Below are 18,279 nucleotides of genomic sequence, written 5' to 3' on the forward strand. Positions count from 1 at the left end.
AAAAAAAAAAAAAAAGTTGGAATTACCTATTTCTTTAGGGTTAGTTAAAAACTCAATTGTTAAGACAGGTGTGGTGGCGTATATCTATAATCCCAGCACTCAGGAAGCTGAGGCAGGAGGATCGCTGTGAGTTCAAGACCAGCCTGGGCTACATAGTGAGTTCCAGGGCAGTCTGAACTACACAGTAAGACCCTGTCTCAAAAAATAAACAAACAAACAAACAAACAAAAAACTCAATTGTCAACCCATTTGCTTCTGGTGCCTTATTTAGTGGTAAAAATTGAATGATCTTTATAGTCTCTGTTGTGATAACTGATCTAATTCTTAACTTTCTTCAGTCACTTTTGATAATTTATGATTTTAGGATCTTATTTTCTCTAGGTTTTTATATTTGTTGCCCAAGGACTGGATTTAGTATTCTCTTTTGATTCTTCCCAACTTGAAGTGCTGTTCTTGAAAGGCAACAGGGTTAGCGGCCAGGCAACCTTTCTTTCAAACCCTAACCTCCACTGCTAAGTCACCCGAATCTACCACTTACACCATCTATTTCACAGACACAACACCAACAAAATCCAGCCTGGTACAGGACAGAAGCACCTGAGTCTAAGCATCAAGATACCAGGGCTTTTGTCTTGATTTTACCACAACGATTCCTTTCCCTCACTAGGCCTTAGGATTTGTTCTCTAGAAAATGACACACTTGTTACAAAGATCTCTAGGGTCCCTTCTGGCTCTACATGCTGGGCTAATCTACACACAGGACATCCAGAAACACCTAGTTCAACAGCGCTATGATACAAGTAACACACGTACCTCAACTAAGTAAGGTAGACTCTTCAGAAGTTCGGTCAAGGTCATGAATCCATATTCACAGGGGTTGAGAGGAGAACTGTGGGTGGTTTCATAATGTCTCTTAAGCTCATCCACAGGAAGATGGGTGGTTCCTTCCCAAGACATCAACAGTACCAGGAGCTGCGCAGTGAGAGACCGCAGAGACTTGCGATTGATCAGCTGAATCTGTTTGCCAGATTCCATATCAGCAACCTAGGAAAAACGACAATCCAAACTTTTCAGAACTCAGCAGAGACAACATAGATTCTACCCAAATCACCTAATTCATTTTGGTTAATGAGACCAACGGAAGAAAAAAATTCTAATTTTTTTCTCTTAAACCAAAATAAAGTAAGGTGGGTCTGTTCTGAACTTCTTTAGGATACCAGACTAACATTTTGGATGACACAAGAGCAGAAAAACTTCCATCCATACCTGCCCCTTTCTCAAGGTGATAATGGAGAAAAAACTGCTGCTGTTCTCTTTCTTTGTTCATCCTTTCATTCTACTGCCCACTATGGCAAGGAGACTGGCCAGTGCTATCCATCCGCCTAAGCTCATGAACTGAGGACTGTGGTACTCAGAGGGATGGGGCTGGGGAGTGTCAGAGGGCCCACTCTGATCACAAGCCTGGCATTTCATAGTTAATTAGTTGTAATTAAAAAGCCGGCATTTTCATTTTTAACTATATGTGTACTCCTCAATTATTTCAGATTCTCATGGAGATAAAAAGTTGAAGTGATTTAGTGCACTGGAAGGGAAACTGCAAAGAAGACACTAGTCACCATCTGGGGACCAATATCATACACAACAACAAGTATCAGAGACTGAGACCACAAGGCCTTGGGAAGAGGGGTACAGTCTGTGAACTGGGTGCTTCCTGGAACTGATGCAGGCAAAGCTTCAGGACACATTCTGCTTAGGTACTGGTAAGTCAAACTGATGCCTACTTTTACAGGGGTTTTCCCTTTACCTGCCTTCCCTGCCAGGACCAAAGGTCTCAAGGCCTAGAGACACATGCGTGTCCTCTTTGGGGCTTTGAGTCTTACAGGCAGTGAGATGAGCCACACTTGAGGATCCATTCCAGTACTAGGGCATCTCTGCCTAGCTCTGAGGCACAACCTGAGCTAAGGAAGGAGACTCCTCTCCACTCACACAGTCATTTTCTGCTTAGAAGGAGCTGAAACAACCAGTAGAGGCAAATCCAGGGAAGTATATCATCTTCTTAGATACCCAGACCATCACTACTACCCTGCCTTTCAAGGTAAAAAACAAAATGATACAAAAACCTGCTCCTTTGTTGCTTCGGTCCATGTCTTGATTCTCTTTCTCTCTCTCTCTCTTTTTTTTTTTTTTTTTGGTACCAGGGATAGATCTTGAGTCCTTGTGCTTGCAAGGCAAACAGTGGAACCACTGAGCTAAATCCCCAGCCCCATGTCTTGATTCTTTATGTTGACTAAAGATTAAAATCACCTAGGAAGCTTTTAAAAAGGGCCACTGCTCAGAGCACACTCAGACTGATTATGTAAGAATCTCAGAGCCAGTTCAGGAAGTCCAAGCTGTGGTTATTTCACAGAGGCTGCCCAGGAATTCCAGTGAGCAGTCAGGGTTGCACTAGGGCCTCTCTCGCCTTTGCGACTCACACCAAATTTCCCATTCAGCTTCACTCATCACCAGCCTTTGGCCACGGCTGGAAGTCTTCCTACTCACCCCATCCCACAGCTCCCGCTGCCCTGGCCACTAAACACTCAGAGGCTTGTCCCACACCAAGGCTTTTCAGTCCCTCAACTCTCATCTCCAGGAACATCCTTTTACTCAGTTCCACTGCAGACACCCTTCCCCAAGGTCACACTCTGGATCTTGTCCTTGCCCACTTCCGAAAGAACTCATTCAAACCTCCCTAGTATCCTGCAGGCAAAACGTGTGTGGAAATGACGTTGGGGTGGGAAAGCAGAAATTTACTTGCTCAATTCTTCAGCTTTCCTCAGCCTCACCACCGATGGCTTCTATTCTCTCCCCAGTCACAAGACTTCTCCTCTCTTCCCTTTCTGCCCATATCCATCCTGACACTATGTGCCATTAACGCATTAACATTCTTGTCAGTATTTAACCTCTTTGTTCCTGTATCTTTTCTTTGCACTCACATGGCTTCTCTGGGCATACACACACGCAGTCTCTCTGGACTACCTGTCCAGTCAGCCCCAAGCACCAGCCCCCAGTGAGCTCAGAGGACTCCTGCACCACGACCCATAGCCGTGCTCCCACTCCCCACGCAACTTCACACCTTCTCTAGGATCTTCCATCCTAAGTCCTGCCTCTCTTCCTCTTTCTAAGCAGTTCAATCGTCTTGTGTTCTACTCATTAGGAAAAGAGCATGCTTTTCCTTATGACAAACATCATCCTTACTTATGGCAGCACCCAGCCTGTCACCCTTCCCTCTTGTCAAAGTATTAAGAGCCATTCCTCCTTCCCCTGTATCTCCTGTCTCCTTGGGCTACCACCCCATGAATAGCTTTCTCCCTCTCAAGTGGATCTTTCTCAATGGCTTTCAAAAATACTCAAGCCGTTCCAACCCAGAAATAAGACAAATCCCCACACCCTGCAAGAGCTCAAAAGCTCAGCTGCTCACTCCATTCCATGGTCTCCAGCTACTGTCCTCCCACTTTCCTCTTTCACAGCCAACTGCTAGGAAAGGTATGAAGACCTGCTGCTATTTTCTCACCTCCCTGCATTCCTCAAGCTGACTCTGCCCAGACATCCCACCGACATCGCTGCTCCCACCAGCGACACCAATCATCTTTACCTGGCTAAACCCAAAGGTGAAGTTAGCCCCTCTCTGATTTGCCTCCCAGGATCATGTGACACTGCTGGCCAGTTCAGTTCCTGCTGGCTCTGGGATGACCGGCCTCCAGAGGTGCTTCCTACTTTACAGCCACTCGCTCTTTGTCTCCTGTGATGGCGTGACCTCATAGATTCTTTCAGACCTGTGAGGGGAGGCCACCACTTCATGACTCTATTTCTTTTCCTGGTAGCAAGTTTTCCTGGTCTTGTGTAGTAGATGTCCTGAAAACTGTCCAGCTGCTCTGTGGGTCTGAGAGGGTCATCTCAGGGCATGTCAGGGAAAAGGAAGGTCCCTTCTGATACAGTTTTACCAGCAACTAAGGCAATTCTGAGCCCATGCTTGCCCCTACTCCTGAGTCAGGATATAGAGGAGAAAAGAGGGATGGTAGTAGTCTCTCAAACACCTTGGAGATGAAGCTATGTCTGCAGGCATTCAACTTTAGGGTGGCCTTGCTGAAAGTGATGGCAGGGAAACGCAAAAGCTCAAGGTGGTGGAACTTTGGTTTAGGTTGTGGGGGTGAGGGGGCTCTGGAAAAGAACAAGCTACAGCACAGGCGCATCTCCCAATATCCCAACATAAATTACCTCTGCAGCCAAGGTCAAGGCAGGCCAGAGTAAATAACTTCTATAGCCAAGGTCGTTACTGGCAAATGGCCACCTTTGTGTATTCTGGTATAAATGGAGACTAAGCAGCTGAGGATTGCTGTGACAATGGGCTGACTGGGGGGCTAAGGACTGCTGCAAGAGGGCAGGGGCTGGGGGCTGCAAGAGTGGCTCAACAGACTGTGGCTAAGCAGCTGAGTAAAAGATGTTTAACCCAGTCCACAGATTCTTGTCTCTTCCTCAAACTGCTGAATCTCATGGGAGTCTCCCCACTTTGAACTAGTGACAAGACACTGACATATCTGACAACATATACCCTGGGATGAAAAGTGACCATAGCAGTTCAAAACTGCACTACTTTGGCAAGGTCATTAATAAATACAAAAGAGGAAGACCAAAAATCTAAAGTGCCAAACTAAGTCATCCCCTATTACCTAAAAAGGTATTCATGACACAAAATGAGTTGTGAATGGCTAGCATCAAGAAATCAAACACAGTAACGACAAAGTAACAAATGTGCAGAGGCTACCTTTCTACATTGTTGTGGGAATGTAAACTACTCCAACCACATGCAAATCACTTACGGAGAGTCTTAAAAAAGCTAAAAACAGAAATTCGACTTGACCCAGCTAGATATTTTCCCCAAAGAGTTAAAAGTCATACTACAGTGATACATGCATATCCATGCTTATGGCAGCACCATTTTTAATAGCTAAATCTTGGAATTGGCCTACATTCCCATGAATAGATGGGGAAACAAAATGTGGTATTTATACACAATGCAGTACTACCGTGCTGTGAGGAACAATAAACTTGAGGCAATCCTATGTAAATGCACACACCCTGAGACTATAATATTAAGTGAAATAAATCAAACACACAAACTTATGTCACATGGCTTTTCTTATGAGAGAAACGCAAAATATAAATAGAGAGCAAAATAAAAGATAGATAAGTAGGGAAATCTTTTTCAAACAGGAAGTAAACAAGAAATGAGGGGGAAATAAGGGGAGGAAAAGGGTATGAGGAAAAAAAAAAAGAAGGAAAAAAACTCCCAGATATAAGACCTTTTGTAAACAGGAAGGGGACCAAAAGCCATAAGGAAGGGGTAGAGGGTAGGAGAGGTAGGGGACAAAAAAAATTAAGATGTGCTATGTACCAACTCCCCATGATAAATGTACAATTATACACTGCAAACACATACTAGTAAAAACATTTTTTTCAAGTCATGTAAACAGAGAAATGCTAAAGCACATGTAAACATCTCAATTAGGACTATGCCCACAAGGTTTAGTGCATGAAAAAGAAAGTTTGTTTGTCAGAGATTTAGCTCAATGGTTCTGCCACCTGCCTCACATGCGTGAAGGTCACAAGTTCAATCCCTGGTACTAAAAACCAAACCAAACAAAAAACAACCAAAGAAAGTTTGTTTACCTTTACAACATGGCAGAGTTTCTGTGTCAAAGCTGAAACTGAACTGACATCATAATCCTGGAGACGAAATGTGTAACCAAAAGTTTTAGCATACTCTGTAAGCAGATCTGTCATCATAAGGCAGTTATCTTTTTGGGATCGAAGAAGTTTAACAAACTGGGCAGCTAGAGCTTTGAATCGTTCAACCTCTGTCAAAGTAAGGATTTTTTCTTCTCCACATTCCAACACCTTGGAAAACACACAGGGAGGAGAAACTGAAGAAAATGATTGTTCATGAAAGTACATGTCATTAAAATGTATACAAATGGAAACTAAAACCCATGCTGGTATTGTTTGATGGGTATAGAAGTGCAGTCTGGCAAGATGTTTTGGAGACTGGTTGCACAAATGGATACTGAGAGTTAAGATGGTAAATTCCACTATGTTTATTATATAAGAAAAAAATCTCTTACAAGTCTTTTGAGTCAAAGATAATATTAATAAAATCTGATTTTACTTAGCAACAGCTCAGCTATTTAGCATTGATATTACCTCATGTAATCACTCTCACCTCCAACACAGGGATTGAAAATTATGGAGCTAATGAAAGAACACCCAATTTAAGAAACCGAACTGATTAATTCTTTTCTCAAAAACTGACTTAAGACAAGTTTCAACAATAATTCCTTATTAAAGAAAAGAGTCTCTGACACTTAGCTAAAAACATTAGTAAATCAGTAACATAGCTACTCTGATGGGAATGGGAAGATTTCTGGTTGTCTTATCCTTTTATAAGGATACTTCCCAGGAAAACTGGCCCTGAAAATGAAAAAAAAAAAAAAAATCCCTTTTAGAATTAGAATTTCTTCACTCACTTGTAGAATATCAGGTATGGCTTCAAATAGTTCAAGCAGTTTGGTAAATCCATAGTATGCGAGTTTGCACTGCCGGCCAAAGTGGTGATGGTAAGAGGGAATAAATTTATTAAAGGGCATCCGGAAATGGGGCTGGTGACGTAACAAATCAACAACATCTTTGGAGAACTGTTTTGTCCTTTCTATTTCATCCTGAGTGCGTTCTTTAAAAATGAAACAAAACATAAATCAATCTTTTGCTCTCCATTTGTGTTTAACATCCATGCTGTAGTAAGTCCAGTTCAGTCTACAAGAGATCATCTTTGCTTTCCAAACATACACAAGCAAAACTGAACACATACTCTTCCCATTCAAGGGCAAAACACTGGGAAGTCATACTATTGTTGCACACCATGAAATAAATTAAATACATCTTTCGAGCTAGGAACACTTTTTCTCTGACCATCACCCCCAAACTTTGTATGTGTGAACATAACACATACAGGTTTATGTGTTTAAATAGCACAAGCCTGTAATCCTAGCACTCTGGGAGGCTGAGGAAGGAGAATCTCAAGTTCAAGCTCATCTTGGGCAATGTAGCAACTTAGTGAGACCGTCTCAAAATAAAAAATAGGAAACAGGGGGTGGGGATTTAGCTCAGTGGTTCTGGCGCCTATCTCCCAAGTGGCAAGGGTCTGAGTTAGATCCCCAGTACCAAAAACAAAACAAAACAACAACAACAAAAAGAACAGGCTACAGATGTAGCTCATTGCAAAGGCCCTGCATTCAATCCCCAGCACTGAAAAATAAAATTAACGCATAGCTGGACACCAATATGGGCAACATACTGTCCTTCCCCAGAAATCAGACCTACTCAAAAACACAGGTTATAGTATGATTTTAGAAGACACATTCCCTGAAAATGAGCCCTATTCCCGGGAGGTATTTTATAATTCCTATATATTATATACCTTCTTTCCCTTTGAGCAACTTCTAAAAAAAAACAATAGCCAAGCACAGTGGCACACACCTGTAATCCCAGCTACCTGGGTGACTGAGGTAGGAGAATTTCAAGTCCGAGGCCAGTTGGGCAAATTGACAATACCTATGTACCCTCTAAAATATTACATTTTAAAATAATAACTACTGAGCCCAGTGCGATGCCATGTGTCTGTAGTCCCAACTCTAGGGTGGATGGGATAAAAGGTTACTTGAATTCAGGAATTTGACACTGGCCTGTGCAACATGGTGAGACAAAAAATAAGTAATTACTGAGACAGACAACATTCTCCCAGGACTGTTAGCTGCGTACCTCTTTTGGGGATACAAATTACCATGTCTTTATCTTGTTGGGACAAGCAGATGGTTGTGTCTGGAATCTCTGATACGATATCAATCAATTCACAAACACCATACTCAGTGACATCCCAGTCCTTTGAGAAACACCTAGGTTTTCACATCAGAAATGGGTAAAGAATGAGTAAAATCATTACTAAAATAACTAGAAGTTTCCTGAAAGAGTGCTTAATAGGATACAAGATAAGTGTTTAAAATTTGGGGGAAGAAAAAGTTTTAAAATATTTGCTTCCACTTCTTTATGTACTTCTCAACAACTCACCAATGATAGGCCTGTGAAAATTCTCTCACAATGACCTGTTTGCTGGCCTGGGATTTGAGGAGTTTTAGTAAATCCTGAGTAAAGCGCTTCACCTGGGCCCTGTGGGTGAGGGTCAGCAGACGTTTGGAGCCCATTCCAAGAATCTGCAAAACAAACACGTTGATCACTTATACTCCTGAGACCTCAGGAGAGACTTACTTGGCATTCCGGAACACATGCGCGCTCTCCCTCCCTGCTTTCCTGTCACCACTCTCACAGAAGAATTCCTATGAGTTAGTCAAATAGAACACCTGTCCTCCAGGAGTGGTGGTACACATCTGTAATCACACTACTTAGAAGGCTGACGCAGGAGGACTCTGAGTTTGAATTCAAAACAAAAACCCAATCTTCCTGGCTGGGACTTCTTTTTCTTGAGGGGTTGGGGTGGGGAGTTCTGCACATCCACCCACAAACAGTCATAAGCCCCAAAATAAAGTCTGGACAAATAATTTTGGCACAAAAAAACAGTTAACATTTTTCAATTCATTTTTACAAGTGTGAAGCCATTACAACACTAAGTTAACAAGCAAAGTCTTCGTCAGATCTGATGCTATACTCCTACCCAGTAACCAGTCTCCAACTCACTAAGAATAAAGATTAAGCCCTTGACTATCCCATAGCTACCAATATATGAGGGCAGTGATGTTCAAAGCAGTTCCCCTGTAAAAACGAACAATTCTGGAGAGAACTGTGCTGTGAGGAGGAAGTCAGACCTTACAGACTGGAGGAAAAATACTCTGCAGTCCTCAAAGGAGTACTGTTTTTAAGTTGGAAATCTGCAGCTTCCTGGAAAACTGAGATGCCACCTTCTATGTTTCCTGTGCCTTGCGGAAAGCATTTCCAAGATGTTTTGCTCAGAACTAGTTTCTTAGGAATTACATTACTATGCATATTTGGCTGGGGCAAAGCACTCTGGAGGCTGAGGCAGCAGGAACACTGAGTTCGAGACCACAGAAACACTCCTGACTTTAAAGAAATAATCCCTTAGCACTTTTTACCTGCAACACATGAGGCACTGCTTCTAATAATTCAATCAGCTTGGAATAGCCATAGTCAGAAACTCGGCACTGCTTTGCAAAATGATGGTGATAGGCTGGGATGAAATTACTAATTGGTATGATGCAAGATGGCTGGTTCTTCAGCAAGTCAATCACTTCTCTGCTGAACTGGATCAGCTGCGGGTTACCTACAGGACTTTTAGAGCGCAGCAGCCAAGAGTCTAGAGAAGGAAAGAACACGTGTAAGACACAGCATGATCTCACCATCTGAAAAGAAATAACTAACTCTATAGCTCCCAGCTACAAACTTCAATTATGAGCAAGCAGGGGAAACTAAACAGCTGCTTTGGTCTTAGTTTCCAAACTGAGGTCTCCAAGAAGCAACCGGCTACTCGAACTCACCTATGGGCTGGCAAATCTCTCCACTATTCTCAAACTTAAGCCAAAGTAAAGCACAGTTCACTGTTGTGTTACTTTTATAGTGAAAATATAGGAATTTTCCAGTTTACTGCTGGTTATATTTCAAAGATCCATTTGCAACTTGGTCATGAGGAACATACTTTCCCACAGGGACGAAACTATAGATGGTTATAGGTTAGGGAGTCCAGAAAGAGGCTAAACGGACCACAGGGGGTCTGAGAACATTACCCAGAAAGCCAAGGAGATCGGTAATGTTATAAAACTACTATGACTAAAACTGAATGGGACTGGTTTTGTATTATTCCAATGCACATACCTAAAAAGCATTTTATTTTTTTTAAAAAAGCCATAATTAGACGGAAATCTTTATAAAAAGATGGAAGGGGCTTGTGAACTCATGACTCAGGAGAGAAAAAGGAGAGGCAGGATAATCCATGGCTCCTGAGCAGCCTAAAACCAAGGGGAAAGAAAAGGGTTCAGTAACAAACATTTCTCCTCCAAGCAACCTGACTTGGCAGAATGTCCTGATTATCCCAATCCTTTTTCTTAGAGCAGAGGGAGGTGGAAGGAGACAGGAATGTTGGCATCAAAAGAAGGAAATATATACACAAGCAACAATTTAAAGTGCTGTACAGCTGGATGTAGTGGGTGGATTACACGCCTGTAATCCCAGCACTCCAGAGGTTGAGGCAGGAGGATCACTGTGAGTTCAAGATCAGCCTGGGCTACATAGGGAGTCCCAGGTCAGTCTCAGCTACACAGCGAGCCCTGTCACAAAAAAACAAACAAACAAAAAAGTGCTGATCCAAGGTAGCACCATCAGAACTAGCAACTTAGGGCACACCCATAACTGGCAAATGGTGTGGTTCCTCCCAGCCTTGGTGAGCTCAGGACTAAACTCAGACACCTACCTGTGTTGGGAGGCGGGGGCTTGTCGTGGATCCACTTCACCACTTTGACTCCATTCTGAGCAGTGCCGATGTTCACATCTGGAATGCAGGTGATGAAGTGTTCCAAGGGGACACCCCCTTGGTTTTCCTGCACTAATTCTAGGTCACCGAACTCTGCAGCATAGCAATCTGGAAAGCTGAAGTGTGGAAAAACAAAGGTTAAAATAATGGAAAGTAAAAGCACCCACTGAACAGGAGGCTTTAGTTGACTGTGTTAAGTGCCTTCTGTTTAAATGTCTACAATCTGGGTTTGACTGTTAAAATTGAGGTCCTAGGGAATCAAGTGCTGTGGCTCTAGCCTCTTTGATGCATTCTGATGGTACTAGAAATTCCTGGCCATTTTTCCAGGTTCCACATCAGTGATTCACCTTGCTTTAATGTATGGGGCATTGAGGATATTTTGTCCTGTAAGTCTACCCTCTAGTGGTTAAACAGATTTCTGAAGAGTCTTACAATGTGCAAACAGTGGAGTTATGTAGATTACATTGGGACCTATCAGATTTCTATTACAGCAACTAGAATATATCTCTTTCCTGTGGAGAAGAAATTGTCCTGATATCAGTTGTTTGTAAAATTTAACACAAACAAAATCTTCTTGATGAAATACTGAGTGAACATATCCCATTTCAGACCTTAAACTTCAAGGCTAAGTACTTTACAACACCTGGTATAGTGAGAGCAGGCAGACTTTCTGTAAAAAAGGAGAACGGTGGCATTAGCTTGACAAAAGCCCTGACATGGTTCACCTTAATAAAGGCACAGTGCCCTCATGGGTCCGGAGGAGAGTGTGAACCTGGGGTGTGAATGTCTTCAAAGAAAGAATCACAAAAGGAATCTTGTAAGAGTCTGGATCAAATTCATGTTCACTGCAGAAAAAAGAAGAAAAGAGCTGACAGTCCTCAAGGGTTTACAATGTTCATAATGTAATTAATTCTAACAGATGTTCCTTAACCTTACATGAAAGGGTTATCTCTTAAGGAAAACAGTGACGCACCTGAAGTCCTTATGAGAACAATGCTGCCTGCAAATAGGCTCATGATACTCTAACTCTTCAAATATAATTGGGCTGCAATTTGTGGATGAGCCATCATGTGACTGGGAAGACCCCAGGGGGCTCTGGCGGGCCTGGCTACTGGGTAAGAGACACACCAGCCGCCCGTTTCCTTGTTCACGGATTGTAACTGTGTCCGTTAATTTATATAAATCAGACACATTCAACTTGTGTCCAAACCTAAAACACAGAGAAAAAAAGAGATGTGACTTCTTAGAATGTTTTCCTTTGATGTACATAAACAACTATCCTGTTTAAATATTTGAGCCAAAACCCAGAATGGTGCCTCCATCTCTTCAAAAATACCAGTAGACTATTCTCTGAATTCATTCACTACCAAGCCAGTTCTGCCCAGTACTCCTTGGGGTCATCCCTGCCCAGTGCCCAGCACAATGACCACAACACTTGGCAGGATCTCCCCCATCCCTGCCCAGGTTCTGTAAAATGCCCTTGCCTACGTTTCTGAGCTGGAAAGCTGTCTGACACAACCACCACAACGTGGCTTCCCCTGACTTCCTCCTCCCTCTGTATTACCTGTCACCATTCTGCTCTCCACCCTCAGAAGTACATCCTCTCCAGGGCTCTCTTGCTTCCTCTGCCTCAGCTGCATGACCACACATCCTCTGTGAATGAACAACTCAATCACCCCTGACTTGTATCTTTCATACTCAGAAGTTAAAGGCCCCAGGCACTGGAGAAAGACAGATTGGAATTCCTATCCTGATTCAGTTTCAACATGCATGACTTTAGTCAAGACACAACCCAATCTGCACCTGTTTTTCCATCGGTAATAGGGGGTGATGATGACATGTATCTCACTAGGTTGACATGAGGATTAAATGTGATTAAGCATGGACAGCGCCTGACTCGTGGCATGTGCCCAAGAAACATTACCCCTCTTCCTGCCTGTGCCAGCACCCTATGTCCATTCTCAAATTTTCCCAGAGGCCCATTCTCTCCCTCTCAGGGAAACGTGTTCTCCCTTGTGCTCTCACCTCTTGATTGGGAAAACTCAGCCTCTGTGGAGCTGCTTCTGTTTTACCCAACAGCTCTGTGGTCCCCAGTGGCTTCCACCTCCTTCCTAAACCTCCTAATGCATCCTTGACTCCCAGCAGCCCCCGTAATCCCCACATGCCTGATGTGCTTTCTTCCACACATCCCTCTTCCGAATTCCTCACTCTGGGATATCCTGCCGCTCTGGCCCTGCCACTCTCCCATCGAGTTCCACCCTTCTCCACTTCTCCCACCTCCTTTAGCCTCCTGTGTACGCACACCGATCACCTTTAGGGAAGTAACTGTCCCAACTTTGGGGTACTGACTTCTCTTCTGAGGGAGACTCCAAATGCACCAAAGAGTTGTAGAACTCTACCCAGCCACCCCAATGGGTTCCCTGGAATTTGAATGTCCAAAACCAAGAATACTTATTATATTCTCTAATCACACTTTTCCTATTTTCAGTTTAACTACCCCAATACCTCCCCAGTCATCCATTGGGGGGGGGCAAAAACAACTCCACTTTTCATTGTTCCTTATCACTACAGTTGCCCACTCTTACTTCACTGACGTGATACTTCTGTGGTACCTAGTTTCTTCCGTTCCCACAGCATCTCCTCAGAGGTGGGCCTAAGTAGCACCCTCCCTTCCCTCTCTTCCTTCTCTTCCACCTCAGGTACTACTGCCACCAGGAGAGTCTTCCTGAAGCATGGTTCTGGTGACCACACCTATCCCCTCCCCGCCCTCCTCCACTATTTCAGGGACTCCCTGCTATCCATGGAGTAATAGTCAAGGACCTTGTTTTTTCCTTCTTATGCTACCATGGTTTTGTCCATGGAAGTCACCATAAATGCTGACTGGATCAATGAAACAAGAAATCTAACTTACTTTTTTTCATAGATATCTGTAAATTTAAAAAGAGGCAAACAACAGGCAGGAGCATCCTGAAGAATAGATATTGTTTCTGCACTGTAAGACAAAATTTTTAACTATAATTAGAGAACAATTACCCTCTACATTATGGTAGTTTTCAAACAATTCATAAAATTAACATTATATTTATTCAAAGTAAAACGGCCAGTTTCTGCTATACCAGAATTGGCTTTCTAGGAAAACTTAAAAGGATTTTAAAGAATAACCCAAGGAAAGATTAAGTCACTCACTAAGATTTTTTATCAGACTCGGTCACAGGCCCTTCTACACCTGTGGAGCACAGAGACCCTGACTATGCAGAGTAGGACAACACTTGGGTGTTAGAGCAGAGCACAAGGCAGGATTGCTTGAAGTGTGTCTTGCCACAGTCCAATCTAAGTGTTACGTATACAGAACTGGATGTGCCTGCACATAGGTGACTGGACGCATAACAGAACATAATTTCAACTATTATTTTAAAAGTCAGAAGGTAAGAAAAGACTTTGAGGGAAATAAAACAACAACAAAAAACCGAAAATGCCTACACTATTAAGTGTGGCTTTGGGTCACAGAACTATGGATAAGTTTTTTTCCCCTTGCTTCTTTTGTTTCTGAACTTTCCAAATTTTCTTCAGTGAGAATTAGTTTTATTCTAAGGGAGAAAAAAGCAATTTAAAATAGCGTTGAAGTACAAATTACACAAAATATTGATTGTTCAAACCAGACATTCAGAACTGAATCTTGCTTTATTAGTTGCCCTCCAAACAAGGAAAGCCAAAGAAGAATCAAACATTATGAATAAAATCACAAAACTCCTAAACTGGATATAGTCATCACGTAGACTTATGGGGCTTGCAGTCTATTTTACATTAAGGATATACCTGCAAGTTGAGAGAATTTGGAGCTTTATAGATCTAGTCTTTATAGACAAATTCATCTTCTACCACAATCTGAAGAAAGTATTTCAGACTCTTCTGGCTTATGGGCTTTACGGGTAGAGGTCTGCTACTTTTAGAACCCATTCTGGATAGGTGTATACCATTATTCCTAAAAGCTTGACAAGTTGTTGTCAAGCTTGTTAAGTTGCATATCATCTATAGTTAATGATCTGAACAAGAGTTAAATGCTCATTTCTAACCTTATCAAATGAAAATAAGCATCACTGCATATCTAATTACTATGAGAGATTTGGAAATATGATACAATCTATTTTTATTATTTCCAAAGCTGTTTCTAGGTCAAATGTTACCTCCTGAAATAAATGTCTGGGTGTTTTGTTTTGTTTTACCAGAGTAAAGAGTGTGATTTATTAGCAGCTCCCGTGGCAAGTGAGACCAGGATCTTCTTGTTGCCAATTTTATGCCTGTGGAGACTATTCACTGCACCAATTGCTTCTTGTAAATTCTCCATCTGAACAGTGGCTTTGAGCTGATAATCTGTATGGGGGCTGAGCTCAACACTCTTCACCTACAACAACAGAAAAAGACAAACAGAATGCTACATCTACTCAGGATGGTCATCTTAAAACTAAAGGTGAATTATTAAAGGACACACTTGTGTACTTTAGCTTATATGTGAAGGAAGCTGTGTGAAGTGCTACACTTTGCCAGATAGAATGTATGTGACTGGCAGGAAGTGACCTTCTGAGACGCGACCCAGCCTAGTCCACTTGTACGCTCTGGCGAACACATATAAGCCAGTCTCAGAGGTCAATGCCTGGGAGGAATCTTCAAGCTCCTCTCTAGACCCCGCAAAACCCCGAGTTTAGCAAACTGTACCTAAAATACTGAGTCAGATGTAGTAGGAGTAAAGAAACAGAGCCAACATTATTTTAGAACCCTATTTCTGTATTTTATCAGGCAGAGCTAACTAAAACTCATCAATGTTTTATTTCCCAAAGGGCCACTTAAACCCCTGCGAATGACAAATCCTTCTCACGGCTGAGTTTCTTGCTTTGTGGGGCTATATCCCAGAAACTGGTGGCCCAGCACTACCCCAAGAAAACAAGAGTCAAACTTGTCCAGTCATATTTATACGCTGGCTGTAATTATACTGTCAAGTTAACGTCTCCTGACTTGAAGTTCTATCAACGGGCAAAAACCAACAAGAACACCAGTGAGAGGGTTACCTTGCCATGCCTGGAAAATGCCTCCTGGATGAGCTGCTGCAGTTCCTTCCGGGACAGTCTGTAGTCTACATTGCTGACCTGGATGTCAGCACCATTTGCAAAGGGGTCCGGGCGGCTGGTTCCGCTGCTGGAACTGGCGAGGTTGAAAGCAAGTGGGGATGTTCTATTTGAAAGGTTTGGAGACAAACTCCTGCTGAAAACATATGCATGGAAGTCATTCTTAAAATGGTTCTGTTGTTCTGGCTTTGCCTGACACTACACACAGAAAACATTTCCCTGCTTGGTTTTCTTTTTTCCTTGAAACAGCATCTCGCTGTGTCACCCCGGCTGGCCTTGAACTTGTGGTGATCGTTCTGCTTCCCCCTCCCAAATGCTGGGATTACAAGTGTGTGGCACCATGCCTGGGTTAGTTTTCAAATATATTTTCATCTTAAATATGTACTGATTAAGCACTAGCTAAAGTACTGGTGACCTCTATTAAACAACCAATGAATTATCCAATACCAAATATTCTTTTATTGGCTTATTTAAAACTAAAGGCAGAAGTCAAAAGCAGCCTTTATGAACTGACTTTCTACTTAGGAAATCTGTGTTACCAATTTCAGCCATTGCACCTCCTCTGTGGCTCTAAAAAGCTACATCTTCTGGCTCACATGCTGCATCCTTCTGCACAGAACACTTTCATGTGAAGTTTTAGATCTAATTATATAGGTCCACGTAAGGTCTACAGAGAACCTTACTTTGAAAACAACTTCCTACAAAATGCCATATTAATAAGAATAAGCCATGCATGCCTCGTTTGGGCTTTTTCCACAACAGGTTAAATGTAAAGACATTTTAACATGCCTCCTGTCACTGGCCAGGGACTGGACACATTTTTTTCTTTCACCTCTGCTTACCAAAATTTCCTTTTTTTGGTACCAAGATCGAACCCAGGGCTTTGTGCCTGCAAGCCAGGAGCAGTGCCACTGAGCTAAATCCCCGGCCCTTGCTTACCAAGACTTCTATGTGGAGGAGAAGAATTGGTGAGAAGCACTACTCCTAAATGTCAGCTATGATACTCTGAGAAAGAAGAAATCAGGGAATGGGGAGGAAGGCTTATCTTTTACTTTGTGAACTTCTGTACTGTCTGAAGTCTTTTCAGTAAACATTTCCTAAGCCATCCTACTGCATGTAACCAGCCCACAGGTCAAGAATCTGGACTTACCTAGGTGACCAAGACTGAGATGTGAGCAGAGGACTGACTTGCCTTGACGCAATCAACTTGCTAAAAGCAGATGGGTAACTCACTTGGAAGACAGTCTCTTCTTTATCTTTTTTCTCTACAGGAGAACTGGTAACACTTCGAGAAGTGAGGGTTTCTTTTCTAACAGAAAGAAAAAAATTGAAGGGAAAAGGTCACATGTCTTCTTTAAAGCAGCAACTAGAAGAAAGTAGTGGTTCCACCACCTGCCTCGCAAGCACAAGGGCCTGAGTTCGATCCCTGGTTTCAATAAATACATATACATACATAAAGGGCCAGGGATTTAACTAAGTGGTTCCACTGCCTGCCTCGCAAGCACAAGGTCCCGAGTTTGATCTCTGACACAAAAAAAAAAGAGAGAGAGAAAGTAATTTAACGTACTTCTGGTTGCTTTTGTAAAGCACCTCTGCCATCCCCGAGTTTTTTGGTGTTGGCCCTGCAGTGCTTGGGTTACTGTGCAAAGGTGGTGCCAGCCTCACATTACCATGCTGGTGCTCACTGTTTCGATGACTAGTCTTTGACTCCATGTGGCACAACTCCTTAAAAGACACAAGTACAGTGAGTTTCAAATTTAAGCATCCAACATGTGTTAGATCCTGTACAGAAAAATCGACTTTTACTACAGTATTACCGAAAATGAAATAAAAAAGCACACACCAAAAGCTACACAGCATGGTAATGAAGAATTAAATCTAACATAAACTTCAGAAAGGAAGAAGTATCAAAATTACCTGTAAACTTTTAACATTTGTATTTTTTGTAGCAGATCCAGAATTTGCCTGTGACCCTTTTCCAGGCATGGATTTGGCACTGGAAGATTGTTCACTTGCATCTTTGATGAGGCACAGTTTTGTATTCTTAAGTTTTTTTGGAGATTTCACTTTATCAGCAATTGTATTTGAACTCTTTGCTTCACAGAGTTCTCTATTTTTTGGAGTAAATGACACAATGATCCTATTACCAAAGACATCTTCATTTTCCATTCGCTTCTGAGCCCGTTCTGCACTATCTTGGTTTATGAAGCGGAGAATTGCACTGCAGCCTGTGATACTCAGCACTTTCCCGCCACAATTATCAGACAGGCGCCTGAGCCTGTTGCTGATGCTCTTGCCATCTTTATTTGCTGGCAGGTTATAAACATAGAGCAGAGTGTGGCACTGCTGATACGAAGGAAAAAAGGATTACATTAGGTTAACTCAAGGACATGCAATTTCAAAACGTGGGAAAGCACTGTGAGTGGGGAGAAACATTAAATTTATTTAGTGTTGACAAGGTAACCAAATGTTGTAAAGAATATGAAGGGCATAGAAGGCTATATATTGCACAATCCCACTTCTATAAAATATCCAGGGAAGGCAAATTTGCAGATACTGATCAGGAGCTTT

The 18,279-nt window shown here is 42.4% G+C and overlaps 1 protein-coding gene across 8 annotated transcripts in view; it reads right to left on the reverse strand.

Annotated features, from left to right (window-relative positions):
- The window catches only part of Marf1 (meiosis regulator and mRNA stability factor 1), a 42,754-nt gene that overhangs the window by 9,373 nt on the left and 15,102 nt on the right, over positions 1-18,279 (reverse strand). For 4 of the 8 annotated variants that reach the window (XM_010610787.1, XM_010610783.1, XM_010610785.2 and 1 more), the window contains exons 8-22: positions 17,626-18,054; positions 17,276-17,433; positions 16,859-17,017; positions 15,652-15,844; positions 14,812-14,990; positions 13,500-13,580; positions 11,562-11,798; positions 11,314-11,433; positions 10,529-10,704; positions 9,198-9,418; positions 8,161-8,303; positions 7,855-7,988; positions 6,564-6,766; positions 5,710-5,937; positions 814-1,044 (exon numbers count right to left, since the gene is read on the reverse strand). In XM_010610787.1, the coding sequence (XP_010609089.1) occupies positions 814-1,044; positions 5,710-5,937; positions 6,564-6,766; positions 7,855-7,988; positions 8,161-8,303; positions 9,198-9,418; positions 10,529-10,704; positions 11,314-11,433; positions 11,562-11,798; positions 13,500-13,580; positions 14,812-14,990; positions 15,652-15,844; positions 16,859-17,017; positions 17,276-17,433; positions 17,626-18,054 (2,892 nt within the window). The remainder of the gene's footprint in view (positions 1-813; positions 1,045-5,709; positions 5,938-6,563; positions 6,767-7,854; positions 7,989-8,160; positions 8,304-9,197; positions 9,419-10,528; positions 10,705-11,313; positions 11,434-11,561; positions 11,799-13,499; positions 13,581-14,811; positions 14,991-15,651; positions 15,845-16,858; positions 17,018-17,275; positions 17,434-17,625; positions 18,055-18,279) is intronic. The other 4 variants (XM_019205506.1, XM_019205505.1, XM_010610784.1 and 1 more) reach the window with 4 other exon arrangements.

This window comes from Fukomys damarensis, unplaced genomic scaffold (genome assembly GCF_012274545.1).
Source record: "Fukomys damarensis isolate Sample0158 unplaced genomic scaffold, DMR_v1.0_HiC HiC_scaffold_34, whole genome shotgun sequence".
NCBI lineage: Eukaryota > Metazoa > Chordata > Mammalia > Rodentia > Bathyergidae > Fukomys > Fukomys damarensis.